General features: G+C 39.8%; 1 protein-coding gene across 2 annotated transcripts in view; it reads left to right on the forward strand.

Moving 5' to 3' along the window:
* Nucleotides 1-19,391, forward strand: part of Tmem232 (transmembrane protein 232) — a 256,911-nt gene that overhangs the window by 37,605 nt on the left and 199,915 nt on the right. Inside the window, exons 4-8 of one of the 2 annotated variants that reach the window (XM_041631893.1) lie at nucleotides 158-263; nucleotides 1,339-1,496; nucleotides 4,992-5,091; nucleotides 7,183-7,340; nucleotides 16,075-16,229. In XM_041631893.1, the coding sequence (XP_041487827.1) occupies nucleotides 158-263; nucleotides 1,339-1,496; nucleotides 4,992-5,091; nucleotides 7,183-7,340; nucleotides 16,075-16,229 (677 nt within the window). The remainder of the gene's footprint in view (nucleotides 1-157; nucleotides 264-1,338; nucleotides 1,497-4,991; nucleotides 5,092-7,182; nucleotides 7,341-16,074; nucleotides 16,230-19,391) is intronic. The other variant, XM_041631894.1, reaches the window with a different exon arrangement.

A 19,391-nucleotide genomic window follows, 5' to 3' on the forward strand; every position in this document is an offset into this window, starting at 1 on the left:
TGATGAGGAGGTTCTCCTTAAGAGAAAAATAATTGCAGTCACATGATATTGGTGTTAAAGAATGGCTTTCAGAGTATAAAAAAGAGGCCATAAAGCAAACCAACAAAGGAATACACATTTCCGTTTATTGTTCTCTTCATTTGCTTTTCCATCACAGAGAAAGTTGGGTCTCAAGACGCTGGGCACCGGGAAGCACGTGCACCTTCCGACTGCGTGGGCAGAGGTCATCTACCTGGCTCAGTGCAAAGGGGAGATCCAGGACGGTATGTGCGTGTGCCGAGCCAATTGCGGATGCTCCCCAAGTGTTTGTAGAGCCACAAGGAGATGATTTGAGAATCTGAAGTAAATTTTTAGTAAATTTGAAGCATGCTTTGTAAATTCTCCATCAGAATATCTCATGACGTGTCATTATAAAAGCTCTTTGGAATTCTGAACTTACGACTTTGACTATTAAACTTTAAAATTACAAAATGGCTTTTAAAAGCTTTTTCTCAGTATAGTCTTTATATCTTTCCCCTAAAATTGGCAATTCATGTAAAAGTCACTGTACACTGTCTTTGAATAAGTCCACCAAGATCTGGCACCTAGATAAAGGAGGTTTTGCACTTTATATTCTGACTTATGAAACATAAATCAAATGGCATTGACTTGGCCTTATTTCTTTCTGCTTTAGAACAGGAAGTGTTGCTCATAACCTTTTCATTTTTTACTTCTCACTTATACGGGTCCTTTCGAGCAACCTCTCTACCCAATCTAAAAAGGAAATTAAGTAGCATTACTTTTAAGGGGATATAATTCCTTCTGTCGTTAAACTAAATGTTATGTGTACGCCTTCTAAAATGAGCTTGGGGATGTTAACTGCTAAGGTCAGAGGATATTTCCGATGTAAACGGGGATTTGTAATGCTGCCTGAGAGCTCACTTAGTTTGTTTTTATAGTCCCTCATTCCGGCACTGCCAACTCTTTTGGACGTTTACCAGATTTTGTGGGAGGGAGGTCGGTCTTGTGGTCTACCACAGATAGCAGCCTCATGGGTGTCTGTGAGAAGGGGAAAGGCAAAGAGGGGAAAAGGGAGGTGGGGAAGGGACTGTGTTTCTTTTGGGGTTTTGGCCTTGGAAATCACCCACTGTCATTTCTTCTGGGTTCTATTGATTGACGTAGTCACTAGGCCTGTTGAGGTTTGGGGTGCATCTCCTTGGGAAGGGTGTCAAGCATTTATGGGGGCAGCAGAATCCCAGAATCTGAAGGACAAAGAATGAATTGTAAGGTGTAAGTATAATGAATAGTAAGGCACGATTAACTTTTCCGTGACAAAATTTCACGTTGTTGATGTTCCAGAAGCTTTAAACATGCTCCACGCCTCCTTGGACCACGTTCCTTTTGATTACGATCAGCTGCCTGCCCTTTTTTTCCTGGCGGAATCAGTTCTATATCGACTCTGTTGTGATGCATTCCTGAAGGGATTTTTATATGCTGTTGAGATAAAGCTAGTGAAGGTACGTTTTTAATTTGAGAAAGTGTTTTAATCGTTCTGAACGTAAGCAGTAGGAAACTACGGTGCTATCTGCCTCGGGAGCAGCCAGGGCACGGGCATATCCGAGGATAACGCCATATCCTTGAGAGGAGCCGCTGAAGTGCTGTTGACAGCTGAAATAGTTAGAGAAAACAGAATTTCACTAACTGTGTAACAATATAATTAGTTAAAAATCGTCATGCTGAGCCGGGCGGTGGTGGCGCACGCCTTTAATCCCAGCACTCGGGAGGCAGTGACAGGCGGATCTCTGTGAGTTCGAGGCCAGCCTGGTCTACAAGAGCTAGTTCCAGGACAGGAACCAAAAAAGCTACGGAGAAACCCTGTCTCGAAAAATCCACAAAAAGAAAAAAAAATCGTCATGCTGTTCTTCTAAGTATGCATAGATAGATTTTTTTAAGGGTTAAAAAGAAAATTTATTTACTTTTAAGTATATGGATCTTTGGCTTGTACATATGTGTGTGCCTGCATATGTGTGTATGTGTGTGTGTGTATGTGTGTGTGTGTAGACTCTAGTTGTGGGCTTCCATGTAGGTGATGGGAACTGAACCCAACTCCTCTACATGAGCAACATAAGCTCAGCCACTGAACTATCTCTCTAGCCCCTTCTTTCAGGGATTCTTAATGCTATGTCCTTTATTTAAAACTTCTGAGAAATAACTCGAGGTGAGTAATCTTGTCAGCAGACTGTCGTTCTAGAGTGACTTAACAGAGCCACCATCATATGGGTTATGCTTTGTAAAGCCCCTCATCCAATGCTTCCAGTGTTTGTAATAGCTGCAGTTTACCTGGGAAAAAATTTATTATAAAAAATAAATTTAAGAATAACTAGTGTTTTTATTGCAAATAAATTAAGTTTAAGTAATGGTTTTATTATTACAAAAAAGGAGAGGTTAGAAAGATTTCCTTAAGATCACAGTGCACGCAGCATGTCTATAAAACAAGTGGAATTGAGTGAGCAAACTGTGTATGTATGTAGCTTTGTCTATGCGGGACTCTTCCTTCATCTACCCACCATTAGGCAGCTTTGGGGAGATGGCTGTATTTTATCCCCATGACCCTAGTGTAGTGAGGAGCAGCGGGCCACTTCCTGTCACCTGGCTCCCAGCCACCGGCTAGCTTTACTCAAAATAATTACATGGAAACTGTATTCTTTTAACACTGCTTGGCCCATTAGTTCTAGCCTCTTACTGGCTAATTCTCACATCTTGATTAACCCATTTCTAATAATCTGTGTAGCACCATGAGGTGGTGGCTTACCAGGAAGGAGCTTAACCTGTGTCTATCTTGGAGAGGAGAGCTATAGCGTCTGCCTCACTGCCTTCTTCCTCCCAGCATTCTGTTCTGTCTACTCCACCCACCTATGTTCTGACCTATCGGGCCAAGCAGTTTCTTTATTAATTAACCAATGAAAGCAACACATTGAAAGAAGACCCACCTACATCACCCTAGTCTTGGAGCTTTCTGAAAGCTTCAGAGGGAAAAGGTGGCAGGTCAGAAAGCATACTAGAGACTGCCCAAGCAAAGACCTAATTTCTGAATAGAAGAAAAGCATTACGTGTTCTGTTGGCATGGTGAGATTACAATGATGTTTAAAAAGATTATATGTTGTGTTTGTCAAACTGCTCTTTATGGATACATGTTTATAACAGAAAATATGGAAACAGATCAGAGTTTAGATGTAGATTGTTAATCCCAAAGACTCAAGGAGAAACAACACTATTGCAATAAACTAGGAGGCATAAATAAAAGGTTGAGAAAGAAGACAAAAATATTTTGTATTGTAGACCATATTATTATGTAGATAGTCCCAATGAGATGACATAACACATATATGCAGCAAATTAATATGTATATGCAGCAAATTAATAGGACATAAGAAACCAATCATATTTCTATATAACAATAATGGGCATATAAAGACCAAATTAAAAATATACTACAGTCACATGAGAGAATGTATATAATATTGCACATATCACTTCCTTACCTTCATTTCAGAAGATTTCTATTACTACCTGCTGTTCTGACTACCTTGTTATGACCACCTTGCAATCATGTCTTTGCTTTAGGAGGTTGTTATGACTAACTTTTGGTATGCTTATATTCTGCTCCCACCTATTTTGCACACCAATTCGCCATTTGGAAACCTTCTACCTCTGAGTTATAAGGATTTATCTTTTTTCACATCTCACATCATGGTGATGACCTCTTGAACCTCACTTTCGGGGGAGACAGCCTGTGTACACAAATAAAAAAAAGGTTGCTTTAATTAATTGCTTGAATTAATTTGGTCATGATGGTTTGGGTCAGTGGTCTTTTCCTTGAATCTTTGGGATTATTACATTATCCTGTAGGGTTAATCATTCCTCCAATTTCTTCAACATGACTTATGGTGAACTTGCCTTCCTGAGGGGGTGTCCCTTCCTTGACCAAATGATTGGCCATCCCAATGACACCAGATCTTAAGGGATGAGGCAGTGACCTGTCACCACTCAGAGGCAGAGTCTTTTGACTGGAAAGCAGTTTTCTCAAGTTGGTCTTCAATGCTATTGCAGTAGTATTGCCAGAAACACTCCCTATCTCCATCTTTTCCATTTTGTTCCTCATTTAGTGGAATAATTAAATTCTGATTAAATAAGTAATATACGATTCTGGAACATTGCCTCAATTTCAAATTGTGTGCACAGTCTTTCCTTTTTTCTATTTTCTAAATGTGGAATTTTAATTTTTGAAGCATTCTTCTGAAAGTGTAAAGAATAATATAAAAAACCCTATTAGTTTAATATATGTGTGCTACAAATAAAAATTTTGTATTGTGCTTCCATACAAATATGAAAATACAAAGCAAGATAGCCCCGGTGTTTGCAGTGTTTACTGTGTGACATGATAAAGTTGTTTTTTTTTTTTATAAGGAGATGGGGGCGGTATACTATGAAGAGCAGAATATTTCTCAGCATTCCCCAAGTCTCTATTTCAAACTGTTTCAGTAGAGTCATAGGAAGAAATATATAACCCACTGTGATCTGTACATACACAATGTACGGATTCCAATATACTGAAATAAAGGGAACTGGGAAATAGATTATGGTACTTTCTCTTCTCATGGATTTTATTTTTATATAAAACCCTGTAAATTCATTTCATGAGTTACTTAAGGAGTATGATCTACAATTTGGAAAAACAATGTTGCTCTGAAGGATACAGAATGAATCAACACCCAGCGTGGGCCACTTGAGAAAGGGTGGAGACTATTGATTCAAGTTCTTTTGGCTGAACCAGGCTTGCAATCTTGACATAAACGTTTTAAAGTTATTTCAAAAGCACAAACTATCAACTGAGTTTGAAATTGTTTTATCTAAAAGTAAATGTAATAATAAAGTGGCTCATCCTTCTCTACGGTTTTTAAGCATTTATTGGTGTGATACAAACAATGTTTTTTTCTTTTCTCTCTTGACAGATTGGCTATTTGATCTTCTTACGGCTTTTTGTATTTTTCCTGCATGGCCACCTAGAAAGTTTTAAACAACATTTACTTAGGCTACAGCCATATTTATACGGTAGAATATTTTTTATTTTATACTTATAAATTTTTTATGCTGCATTTTAAGATGACTGTCACTATAAAGAGCAGAAGCTGGTTTATGTTTCATGAAGAGTAATACCTGCAATGATGCCCTCTGGGCCAGGCAGCCTTTCTTCAGTGTTTGTTTTCCCTTAGAAACTTAGAATTTCTTGTGGCGAGAACATTTAAAAATCCAGTACCTTCGGAATCCGAATGAACTCAGAATTCTTATGAAACTGTAGTCACGGCCTGTGCCACAGATGTCCGGGACCTAACCTCGTGTTCTTCCGCCACCACCTTGCTTTTCCCGTTCTTCTCCCCACCCACCTCCAGCCTTCTGGGAGCAGCTGTTTTGTTTTCTTCCCAAGTGTATGGTTAAGACTGAGACTCAGTTTTCTCACTTGTTACCACAGCTGTCAAAGCAAACTAGAAAGCAACGAAGCTAAATTCTAAATTGCGTCTATTGGCGCTGTAGATGCTGAACTGGAATAGGGAGGGAAGAGAGTTCTGGACCATCTCAATATGGTTGCACGGCAGAATATTTTAGGCGTACATAAAGCAGAGCAGTGTCCTTTTAATTGTTTTGATTGACACTCAAAGGAAGAAATGCCCTTTGTGGGCTGGAGAGATGGCTCAGTGGTTTAAGAGCATTGCCTGTTCTTCCAAAGGTCCTGAGTTCAATTCCCGGCAACCACATGGTGGTTTACAACCATCTGTAATGAGGTCTGGTGCCCTCTTCTGGCCTGTAGGCATACACACAGACAGAATATTGTATCCATAATGAATAAATAAATAAATATTTTTTTTTAAAAAGAAATACCCTTGCCCTGCAATTCAACACATTATGATCTACATCCACTTACATGCTGAGAAGAAGAAACTGTTGAGGAGTGGATATTGAAAATGGAAATGATTGCACTGGGGATGCCATGGGGCAGAGTAGCTAATTTTAGTTAATCCGTTCTAGGTTGCGTGTGTAGGAAAGTGTAGAATTAGAAAGAAGTGATGCTTTTATATTGACTAATATGGTCAAGATTTGGAAAAATGCAACAGTGAACTTGACCATCACACACAAGCGAGGAGTAAGATGTAGGTGACCAACAAAGCTAAGAACACCGAGGGTGTGCTGGGGTGTCACAACCCACATAAAAACCCAATGTTGCTCGTATATAAATATGTTTAGGGCTGACCACCTGCGACTGGATAATCTATCAGGGAGCTCATCCCCGGGGAAAAACTGAGTAGTAGCCATATGTATGCATTAACATATACCACATGCAACAGATAGTTGTATGTTATAATATGTAATATGCATAATATGTTAAACCATATACATGTTTTAATTAAACATTTTTTATCTTTATTTTTTTTGTTTATTTTATTTTTTTTAGTTGTTGAAAAAAAAATTTCCACCTCCTCCCCATTTCCCATTTCCCTTCCCCTCCTCCCACACATTGCCTTTTCCCCCACTCCCCTGCCCCTCTCCCCCTTCCCCCTACTCCATTCCCCCTCCCTCTTGAGAATGAAGAGCAGTCCAGATTCCCTGCCCTGCGGGAAGTCCAAGGTCAAGGATTTCATAGCTGAGAACTATACTTATATCATTTCACCCCTTTTCTGCCCTCCAATTCTCTAGACTCCTTTTCAAATTAATGACCTCTTCTCCTTTAATTGCATCCGCGCGCTTACGTATCAGGAGAGGATGCTGAACCCATTTAGTGTTGCTCACGTGTGTATGTTTTGGGATGACCACTGGGGAAATCTCACAAAGTTCTACTCCTAAAAGGAGATGCTATAATTAATGGCTGCCGAGAGGGGGCGAATATGTTATTTAATTGTACATTGAGGAGCCATCGCACAAAACTACTCTGAATTACAAAGCCTCGGATGTGATTTATTTAAGGTGTAGTTTTCTCCCTCACCACCAGGGGACACACATACCATTAGAAATTTTAACTAGTTTAGGGCAAAGAGTAGTGGCTCAGAAGTACTGATTTTGATTGCCCCCTAATAGCTAAAAGACAAACGGAACACAATGCAAGGTAGTAATAAGATATTTCTCACACATGATTTTTTTTTCTCCCAACAGCACTTTATTTCTCGGAAGCATCCTACTATAAGTATCCAAACATCTTCACAAATGTGCAGTTCATTCTGAAAACGTCAGAAATCATCTGTAAGAGAGAACTCCATTCGGAAACAGTTGTGGGGAGTAAAGGTGGCGTGAAGGGTGCAGATTCTGATTTGGTAGGTAACCAGACATGGTGGGTCTTCCCTGTCATATAGCTGTAAGATAAAATTGCTATGATTATATACTTACTCTCATCAATCAAGCAGGCACTGTTGAAGCTGAGGTCGGCAGGGTGGGGGGATGGGGAGGGGAGAGGGACTAGCATATACCTCTTTTTTTTCACTTATGCACAAATCTTGGGTCATAGACTGCTAGGTGAGGAATGGACCATCAACATGATCCGATATTTCTTTGAGAGGCACAATGACATAACACCTCTTCCACATGGGTCCCAATCTCAGCCACTTAACAAATAATAGCATAACTTAGATTCATAAGTTAACATTTTAGCATATTCTGTTTTATTAAGGGGAAGGATATAAAGTATAGACTGGTCACAAAACAAATGCAGTATGTCATGTTCTTCATGCTTTATATGAAATAACATTTAATATGCCATTAAAGCCAACCAAAGGCTTCCCGAAGCCCTCAAATTGTCCAGGCATGGTGGTGCATGCCTTTAATCACAAGAGAAGCAGAAACTGGCAGATCTCTATGAGTTCAAGGCCAGCCTTGTCTAGTGAGCTTAAAGCCAGTCAAAGCTACACAGTGAGAGACCCTTCCCCCTCCAAAAAGGTTCACATTGAGAGATTAAAGTGATTCTAGTACATGAATTTAAATTTTTTCTTACCCATGTTATTAATAATCAATTTATGCAATAAACAATAATCACACAGACACAAAGTTCAATGAGCCACATAATTGTGTATATGACAGATGTTTTTCAAAGGACAAACTTCAGTGTCTTTAATAATAATCTCTTTATTTCCTTTACAGAAATGTTTTCTGAAAAATAATGTGAGCACTGTGAAGCAGGGATTTTTTTCATTATTTTAATTTTTGATAGCTTATTAATGGAAAATTTATCCTTTTTAGTTTCTCAAGAAGGAAAAAGATTCATGCCTTTTGCTTGTGTGTGTGGTGTACATGCACTGCTTATTCATGTCTGCATATGTGTGGGAATGCATATGTACAATGTTCATGCATGTGCGTTTATGTGGATGGGGAGGCCACAGGCAGATGTTGGAAACGTCTGTGATTGATCTGGACTCTCTTGACCTACACAATCTTTCCTTGGGCCTGGAGATGGTCCATCCCCCTGGCTAGATGATCTAGCCAGCTGCTCTGAGACCTCGTGCCCAGTTCCAGAGAGCTGGGGTTACAGGTGGGATACCCGAGCAGCCCTGACTTTGTGTGTGTCCTGTGGAGTCACACACTGCTTCTCACACTCACACTCATGCTTGAAGCTCTTCATCCACTGAGTCCTCTCTCTAGTCTGGGGAAAATTCTTTTAGCCTAATGTAAATTATAATGATAAGGACACTTGTGAGAACTCCTGTAAAAACCCTTTATATATGTGTGACCTCATACTCTTCCCACATCCCCTTTAGTGCCTTTAAAACATTAACTAAATTTAACAGATGAGAAAATACACTTTATTGTGTACATTTGTAATTTTTAAGCCTTAAATATTTGTCTCTTGGCTCATTAGTGATAAACCATCTATATAAAGAGTGGTGTTTGCTACGTCATTTGAACCATTTGGTTATAATTGGTAATGAATGCAAATTGTGTCATGCAAAGAGAGGCACTTGTTTCAAAGTTTGAAATGTGTTTTGTAAACTGAAGCATTAAAAACCACATGATCATCTCATTAGATGCCGAAAAAAGCTTTCAACAAAATACAACATCCCTTCATGATAAAGTTTTGGAGAGAGCAGGGATACAAGGAACATACCTAAACATAATAAAGGCAATATACAGCAAGCCAATAGCCAACATCAAACTAAATGGAGAGAAACTCCCAGCGATCCCACTGAAATCAGGAACAAGACAAGGTTGTCCACTCTCTCCACATCTATTCAATAAAGTTAGTTCTTGAGGTCCTAGCTAGAGCAATAAGACACCAAAAGGAGATCAAGGGGATACAAATTGGAAAAGAAGAAGTCAAACTCTCACTGTTTGCTGATGATGTGATAGTTTACATAAGTGATCCAAAAAATTCTACCAAGGAACTTCTACAACTCATAAACTCTTACAGTAATGTAGCAGGATACAAGATTAACAAAAAAAATCAGTAGCCCTCCTATACACAGATGATAAAAGGGCTGGGGAAGAAATCAGAGAATCAACACCTTCACAATAGCCACAAATAGCATAAAATATCTCGGAGTAACTTTAACTAAACAAGTATGACAAGAACTTTAAATCTTTGAAGAACGAAATTGAAGAAGACACCAGAAAGTGGAAAGATCTCCCATGCTCTTGGGTAGGCAGAATTAACATAGGAAAAATGGCAATCTTACCAAAAGCAATCTACAGATTTAATGCAATGCCCAGCAAAATCCCAGCAAAGTTCTTCAAAGACCTCCAAAGAATGGCACTCAACTTCATATGGAAAAGCAGAAAACCCAGGATAACCAAAATAATCCTGTACAATAAAAGAACTTCTGGAGGCATCACAATACTGACTTCAAACTCTACTACAGAGCTACAATACTGAAAACAGCCTGGTATTGGCAAAAGAACAGACAGGAAGACCAATGGAACCAAATAGAAGACCCAGATATTAATCAACACACCTTCAAACACCTGATATTTGACAAAGAAGCAAAAAATATTAAATGGAAAAAAGAAAGCATATTTAACAAGTGGTGCTGGCATAACTGGATATCAACATTTTAGAAGAATGAAAATAGACTCATATCTATCACCATGCACAAAACTCAAGTCCAAATGGATCAAAGACCTCAACATAAAGCCAGCCACACTAAACCTCATAGAAGAGAAAGTTGGAAGTACACTTAAACGCATTGGCACAGGAATCCACTTCTTAAATATAACCCCAGCAGCACAGACACTGAGAGAAACAATTAATAAATGGGACCTCCTGAAACTGAAAAGCTTCTGTAAAGCAAAGGACATGGTCAACAAGACAAAACAGCAGCCTACAGAATGGGAAAAGATCTTCACTAACCCCACATCAGACAGAGGTCTGATCTCCAAAATATACAAAGAACTCAAGAAATTGGACATCAAAAGAACAAACAAACCAATAAAAAAAATGGAGTACAGACCTAAACAGAGAACTCTCAACAGAGGAATCTAAAATGGCTGAAAGACACTTAAGCAAATGTTCAATATCCTTAGTCATCAGAGAAATGCAAATCAAAACAACTCAGAGATTCCACCTCACTACACCCTTAAGAATGGTTAAGATCAAAAACACTGATGACAACTTATGCTGGAGAGGTTATAGAAAAAAGGGAACACTTCTGCATTGCTGGTGGGAATGCAAGCTGGTACAACCCCTTTTGGATGTCAGTGTGGCGATTTCTTAGAAAATTAGAAAAAAACCTTCCTTAAGACCCAGTAATACCACTTTTGGGTATATATCCAAAGGACGCTCAATTGTGCCACAAGGACATGTGCTCAACTATGTTCATAGCAGCTTTGTTTGTCATAGCCAGAACCTGGACACAAGCTAAATGCTCCTCAACTAAAGAACGGATAAAGAAAATGTGGTACTTTTACACATTGGAGTACTGCACAGCAGAAAAAAATAACGACATCTTGAATTTTGCAGGCAAATGGGTGGAGCTAGAAAATATTATTTTGAGTGAGGTAACCCAGACACAAAAAGACAATTATCACATTTACTCACTCATAGGAGGTTTTTAAACATAAAGCAAAGCAAAGCAGCCTACAAACCACAATCCTAGAGAACCTAGACAACAATGAGGACACTAAGAGAGACTTACATAGATCTAATCTACATGGGAAGTAGAAAAAGACAAAATCTCCTGAGTAAATTGGGAGCATGGGGACCTTGGGAGAGGGTTGAAGGGGGAGGGGAGAGGTATGGAGGGGAGCAGAGAAAAATGTAGAGCTCAATAAAAATAAAAAAAAACAAAAAGAAATGTGTTTTGATGACAAACATTCTTAAAATAAGATATTAAGCTGCAAAAAGAACATTGCTCCTGAAGAGTATTGACCTGCTTGACCACTGCCCGAGTGATGGAGAGGTCTGTTTAGCTTTTCTAGACCACTGTTTGCTCGTTTGTACAAGATGCTCTGCTCATTTTTGTGATCATGATGGGCATCACCACCGTTATCATCGCCATCAGAGCTGCCTTAACTGAGTAAACAAAATTGTACTTGGTGAATGAAAAAGACAGAAAAGTCCAGGCATCAATAACTGAAAATGTATTCAAGCATTCGCTTTAACCTGGGCAGTTCACAATGGCTTTCAGCCGAGACTGCAACTACACTGAATGAATGCAGCGATGTGAGTGTTTCATCTCCAAACCCAGTGCTGTGCGATCTGCGCACTACACACATGCTCTGGCTCGGGTGAGGCCTCCGTTAGTTTCCATGCTGGTGCTCATGAAGAACAGATCTATTTCCACCCTTGGAAGCGGTGGGAGTGTGCTACTGGAAGCGGGGCAAAAGCTGAGAGCTCGCGGAATGAACACTTGTGCCGAGAGAGACACGCACCGTCACTGGGTCTTTCTGTACCATTTGCACTTCGTAGAACAAAGGACCTCAATTCTATTCCAGCTCTATCCGTGTGATTCTCGGACGGGACTATAACACATCTGGGGCTGTCAGGTTTATTGCCTTTCTTTTTCTTCTCCAATTACTTCATAATATAAAGACTATAAAGGATAGTGGAGCCACGGCGCTCCTAAATCACGGCCCGTCCAATCAGCACTGATTCATGGTGTGATTGCAAGCCCTAAAGTTCCCTCGTTTCCACCCGATTTCTCCAGTGTGGCGTTTCTAAGCCAGCCTCTCCAGTTCAGCTGAGCATCTGCCCATTCGATACCCATTTCATTCCTTACTTTGGGAAATGAAAGAGAGAGAGAGAGAAAAAAAAGAAGAGCAATAGAATGTAAAAGCTACCGCAGTGGCCATTTTCCATTCCGTCCTTAGTGGTGCTATATTACAGTCCAGGATTTATAGATCTATCCATCATTCCTTATCTTCCGATTATACTAAAAGGTCCATTCACAGCCTATGTTGGCCATTGTAAAATATTTTATGTCTAATGCTTATAGAAATGGAGCAAAAGCAGTTGCTGGATTTGTTGCACAACCAATGCTAAAATTGCTTTAAAAATCTTGTAGAATTTGCATATTATAAGATACACAATATGGATTTTGGTTTTGCCTACAGATAGAAAACTTCCTTTCCTTGCTCCTGAACACAGTTTCTTCTCTAAGTGTCCTTTTAAGCGATCCAGACCCATAGTTTCCGCCAACTTTGACAAGCGGTGCACTTTTATTAGCTTTGCAATCGCAGATTTCCGTCCTCTGCTCAGTGGCAGAGCTGAGTTTTCTAAGCACAGAGGTCGCATCATAATAATAACATAGTTCTTTGGGCCTTAAGCTCAACTAAAATGGAGTAGACATTTTATTACACCGCATTATCTAAAGTACAAATAGTTCCCTGAAAAACAGCAGATGCACCGATTTTATATTCCAACATGACCTGTAATCTTGTCTTCTCACACCCCACATACTTGGTAAACAAAAAGTCGTGATCAAAATCTGGGACACTCTGCCGAACCGTGAGTGTAAATGGTTTTAGCGGCAGCTTCATAACCAGACAGACCCACGCTTTTTAAAATTAGGAGTATTATCCAGTGATTCATCTCATTAGTTGGCTGACACATTTGTATTGAGAGGTCTTTCCATGGCAGTGTCAGCGGCCTCTAAAATGACTGCCAACAGGAGGAAACTCAAAACACTTCATCTGAGCGGCCACAGCAGAGCCCAGACCTCCAAGCTCGTCTCTGCTGTAAAGACTCGATCAGTCGCTCAAAGGGAGCATTCTTAGAGTCTCATAAATGCCAAGGTGCTGGAGTTCTCTGAATTCCCAGGAAATCTATGGGGCTTCTCATGACAGGCACTCCTCAAGCTGCAGATGACAGTCCGAGGCTGAGCAGCAGTCAACAGAGTTGGAGAAATCACAGGAAGTGGTGAAGAAAAGAAAATGAACAAAGAAGGAAGGTAGACACACAAGCAGAAAGGGATGGACAAGTGTTCTCTGAAGCCACCGAATCCTGGGCCTACCAAAGCATCATGTGGCAAAGTGTCGCCCCCCCCCCTTTTTGGCACATGCGTTTGTATACATGCTCACACGCATGCAAGTGTGTGTCCATGGAAGCCAGCGATGGGTACCTGGTGTCTTCTTGCCTCTGTCTATTCCTTTACTGTGGTTATTGATGAGCACCATTATGCCCAGCTCTTTTGATTGCTGGGGACATGAACTCAGACCCTCATTCTGTGTAGAAGACATTTCGCTTCTTTTCATTTTCAAAGCCAGCACCGCCTGACAATTTGCACAATAAGGAATTATAGAAAAAAATAAAGTCTGTCTTAATTTCTATTCGATTGAATGTGTATAAAATCATTCTGCCAGGGTGCTGCAATGCTTTAAAAAGCTCGTTAATCTCTGTGCTCTTGCGGATGGTTTGTAAGCAGCATTTATCTCCCAACCATATCAGACAGATTCAGTGGAAATGACAACAGACTTTGTGGCATCTAATAACTGTCAGGGCTGCTCTTTCCTGGTCTGTGCTGGGTCGGATCATGTGATTGTCGTTATTACATTAAGTCTTTTCTTTTGATAATGCCAAGGCCATTAAGCCAAAGGTCAAGAAGTGGAGCACACGTTTATCAGGAACAATGGGTTTTACTCCTTGGTGGAGAGAGAGAGCAAGTGAGCCAGAGCTTCCAGGAGGAGCTAGATGCATTTTTAAAAAAATAGCATTTAGACCTTGAAAGATCGAGGGGACCCTGAGGAAGCAGTAGTTCCTTTAAATTCTCCTATTGAAAAGTAGGGTCGATGTTATGACTGGGTAGTTCGTACGTGACACCGTGGCTTTGTTTTTGTCCGTGCTGAAGAAGAGACATTGTTAAATGGCTTTTTAAAAATCATGGTCTTGAAGTACTGTCTGAGGTATGAAGTTTGTGCTCACATCAGGCAGATCAAAATGACCCAGCCGTGTTGGGTCCGACTGTAGTAAGTGGCATCAGATGAGTCATAGACAGCGGAGGCTGCCTTTTCTCATTGTCCGTGATGTGTGAAAATGATGTCATGGAAATTTGAAATAAAACGTGGATCTTGTTCATAATCTCAAACGTTACCTTTTTATTATCTTTGTTTTTTTCTTTGAGACAGTATCTCCCTAAATTTCCCAAAGGTAGCCCCAAGTTTGTCATCCTCCTGCTTCAGCCTCTCTTGTTCTGGGTTCACAGGCTTTGGTCACACAGCATACCTCCTAATGTATTGTTTTTTTATCATGTGTTAGCACAAATACACACACACACACACAAATATGTATGTATATATGTATATACACACACACATATATATTAATAGTCTTTGCAGCCATATAGTATCTGTGATCTAGAAAAGTATTGTTTTAATTTAATTGATCAACCTATCTCAAAGTTTCAAAGCTGATCTCTATTGCTGTTCATGTGGACTAACTCTGTCTGGAATCTGAGGACTGTCAGACATGCAGGCGGAGACTCCTGGGGCTACGGAGCCAATTTTATTTATATAGCTTTTGCTTTTTGAATGTGCTCCACCACAAAGCAGGAAATTGAGTTATATGTACATTTGCCGAAGTCAGCATGTCTCAGCCCGATGCCTTACATTAGCTCCGAAGACAGCTTCCCTGTGGAACACTGCAACCCTCCAAACACGGCTTCTTCGGTTAGGGTTTCTTTTCTGAATTTGCGCTCCCAGGGCCAGCAAGCTTCTGCAGGCCTTGGCTCTGGCCTTCCTCTCCAGTATCTAGCTATCCCTAACATGAAAAGACTCAATACACTTCCAAAGAACATAACTAAACAGCTCACTGGAAGCTTGAGAGGTTTTGTTTGAAATTTTATAGGAACTCCAGCTTTTAAAGAGGATTCAACATGGAAACCATCTTTGAACTTAGCTATGATATTGTATATAATAACTGAAGACAATGGAGCCCTTTAGGTTTAAAGTGTTTCTTAACAGTATGGAATAGAAACAGCCGCTAAACTGAGAATGTAGAACAGGTGTGTACCTTCGGCCAAAAAGAAAATAAAAGGATAGGAGTGCTGTGTTGTCATGGAATACCGATCACTTTAGCAGGCCAATTGTTTAATGAAGTTGGCAGGGATCACTTGGAGAGAGTATATAAACTCTTTGTTGTGTCTGAATTTGTAGTCTTTTAAAAATAGTTGCTTAGCCGGCATTGGCCACATTCTCTAAGATGTGTATTTGGTTGTTAATGTAGAGCATCTCAGAGCCCAGGCTGTCACTAGATCTTTGTTCAAATTTTCCTTGTTGCCTTTTGAAATTTCAGCTGTTGCGAATAAGGGAGACACACAGGGTCTTGGAATCGTGTATCCAATAGTGGCCCTTCAGAAGATCTGGAAACTATGTCTTACTGTAGATTAATTCACTGAGCACATGGATTTGTGTAAAAAATATAAACATATAATAAATGCACATAATTATTATAAAAATATAAAGCTTATATAAGCTATACATACCTCATAAAATACTTATGAATTACCTCACTTACTAACATATAAAATATAAGTGAATATTTGTTTTGATTTTTATATTTAACATGTATTTTTCAAGTCTGTGCAAGTTAAGGAACCCTTTGGCAAATCTGTCTCCATGTTGTAATTTCAGACTCATTTGAAGTTGAATGAGGGGGGCTATGAAGTCAACCACCTGCTCTGGCATTGCGTGGCTGCCTGGTCCTGTGTTCAGAACAATAGTCCTCAGCTGAATACAGTGCTTGAGCATCTCCTCTTCCACAGAACACAGCTTCAGACGAAATGCTGGTAAGGGCAATTCTATAAATCCAGGGTGACTCCGAGAGACCTTTGTACTGAAATGTTAATCACGGCTCCGTTGACTATGAATGCGCTTTATAGTCTCAGCTCCAAAGACAAAGGCACTGTGCACATTTTATACTGCTTGTATCAGTGAATTGTCGCAGTGTCTTCTGCCTGGTTTTGCTGGATGCTCTGTGTAGTTGTCTCTATTAAATAAAATGTGTTACTGATAAGAAATTCATTCCTGTGTTGAAAACATTTTCTTGTTTCTCATGTTGTTAGATCCCGGCAATGAAGTCATCCATTACATACTTGAAAGGAATGCACTGATCCTATTTCTCTGTGCTTTTCAAAGAGATGTACAAGGACATTGAACCCCAGTGAGGGTTCGCTTCTTCTAGTCCATGTCTTAATTTAAGAAGGACATAGATGTCCTACAAAAGCAGGATGGATGCAGAGGAAGGAAGACTGTAGTTTTTAATGGATCGACCGGGAATAATTATATTTGTGAAGCTCAGTGTGTGTGTCTGAATAGTATTTCATGTGTACACGCACCACATTTAAAATATATTCATTGTAGGGCAATGAAGACACCTTTAATTCCAGCACTCAGGAGGCAGAGGCAGGTATATCTCTGAGTTTAAGGCCACCCTGGTCTACAGAGTGAGTTCTGAGACAGCCAGGGCTGCACAGAGAAACCCTGTCTCCAAAACAAAACAAAACAAAACAAAAACAAAAGCAACAACATCAAAACAAAACAAGACAAAATTTGTTTACCTATCAATACTTGTGTTGAATTTTTATCTTTTTCCTGAGAGGAAAGCTGATGTCTCCTCAACATTCTGATCTCAGTTCCTTAGGATGCTCAATCAGGAGTGAGATTGCTGGGCCATAGGGCATCTTCTTTATACTTTTTGAGACGTTTTCATATTCTTTCCCAACTTAGCTTGCCTTGCATTCCAACCAGCCCAAGGCTTCTCTTGTCTCATCCTCAGGACGCTGTCCTTCTTGCTGCATACATACCCACAGTAACAGGTGTGAGGCGGGATTTCACTGTGACTTCAATTGTCATTACTATGACTATGACTAAGTGGAACATTGTTCATATAACTGTGAGCTGTGTGGCTTCCTTTAAAAACTGTTGAGTCAGCTGGGCAGTGGTGGCACCCCTTTAATCCCAGCACACGGGAGGCAGAGGCGAGGGGATCTCTGAGTTCCAGGATAGCCAGGGCTACCCAGAGAAACCCTGTCTCAAAAACCAAAAACCAAACCAAACCAAATTAAACCAAACAAAAACACCACTCCCCCCACCCCAAAATAAACCCCCAGAAAAACCAAAGAAGAACTGTTAAGTCAGGGCCTTCATCTTTTAAATTGGGTTATTTGTTTGCTTGATCTTGAATTATTGCATTCCTTATTTACTTTAGATATTAATTCACTAGATACATACTTTTCCTCCACATGTGAGTTCTTGTTCTCTTCCTCCATTTTTCTTCCTCTCCTCTTCTTCCTCTCTTTTTTCTTCTGTCTTTCTTTGACAGAGTCCCATGTAGCTCAGTTTAGACTTGAACTTGTTGTGCAGCCTGGGCTGGCCTTGAATCTGTGGTTCTCTCTCCTGCTTCAGCCTTCTATTGATAGTTTAACTATTTTAAATGTTATTATATCAACACATATTTAATAAATTTTCTGACTATTTATGGCTAAAGTTCTCAACAGACCTTTAAGAACCGCTATAGACCATACTTCATAGATTTGGGGTTAAAGATATTATAAACTGCTGTTATTTTTAAAATGAAACTGAAGTCAGTTTAGTGTGTTTGCTAGAGACTGGAGCAAGATTCTAAGTGTCCTTGCAGAGGATATTTCCCAGGATATCAGTGTCAACTGATAACAGCCTGGGCCACCTGAATCTTTCTTTCTGTTTTCTGGGTGGATGTGAGAATGATCACATAAGGTGGGAAAAGTAATGCATAGTATTGAAGAATAGAGGGGTAAACCGATCAAGTGGTCATCAATGACTTCACACAATAGAAGGGATGCAACAATTGTCTGAATTGCCAAATCGTTTTGATACTGTTTCTTGGATTTTTTATTTTAAGAAGGCGATCCTTCTTTAAAAAGCTAAAAACATGATTTTAGTTAACAACAACAACAAAAAAACTATTGATGATTAAAGACTTGCTAGGACCTTTGAGATTGCTACTCACTTGCCGTTAAGCCTGAGTACCTGAGTTTAATCCCTGGAACATGCATGGTGGAAGATGAGAACTAACTGTCACCTACACAAATGTGCCTTGGCATGTTCTTGTATTTGCACATATGTGAGCACACACAACTAAATAAATGTAAAGGTATCTTTAAGAGTTTAAAACGTTTTTTTAAAGCTTGTGTTAAGTCTGTTCACAGTAGCAACACATTAAATATAAAAGTATCTTTTCTTAATATAGTGTTTAGAGTATGTACATAACAGTATGCACAGACGCCATGGGGTCATCACTCCAGATAAGACAAAACAGTGATCTAATGATCAGAACTGCACCAGAAATGCCTTCCTGCCTCCAAGGGAATCTTTTCTGATATTCTCACTACCATTTACTCTCTGATATCATTGAGGGCAAGGAGAAAGCTGAGGAAGCAAGCTCTATTTAGAGTAACTAGAGAGAGTGAAGGGATGGTGAGAGGTGGGCCCTGTCACGATTTTCTCAATTGTGAAACTTGAGTGAAGACATCTTTCAGCCCCCAAAATATGACACCAGTGAGAGTTAAGAGAAGTAACCCAAGAAATGTTAGTTCCTCTGTGTCAGAGACGACACAATGATGAGTAACGTGGAAATAGTCAAAGCAATGAAAGACAACCTGACCAAGATATCCAATGAGATTTTATTTATGGTGGCCAAATCTGTACAAAGTCATTATCTTCTCTTCATTCTGATTGGGTTGGTCTGTAGCTAACTCATATATCTCCCTGTATGATTTCTAGTAACCCCATTTTTAGACTATATATAATACAAAAGGAATGAAAAACTATCAGGAGTTTTTAAGTCTGAAAATGAATAGAGCCAGGATCCATGAGAGAACTCTACCCCCCCCCCCCCTCATAGAATTAGAGCAATCTTTCTGAGGTCCATGATGTCCCAAGAGGAATGGGTGTCCTAAAACCAATCAGAG

Source organism: Microtus oregoni, unplaced genomic scaffold, assembly GCF_018167655.1.
Source record: "Microtus oregoni isolate MIOR12 unplaced genomic scaffold, Mior012 000038F_ref0000394, whole genome shotgun sequence".
Lineage (NCBI taxonomy): Eukaryota > Metazoa > Chordata > Mammalia > Rodentia > Cricetidae > Microtus > Microtus oregoni.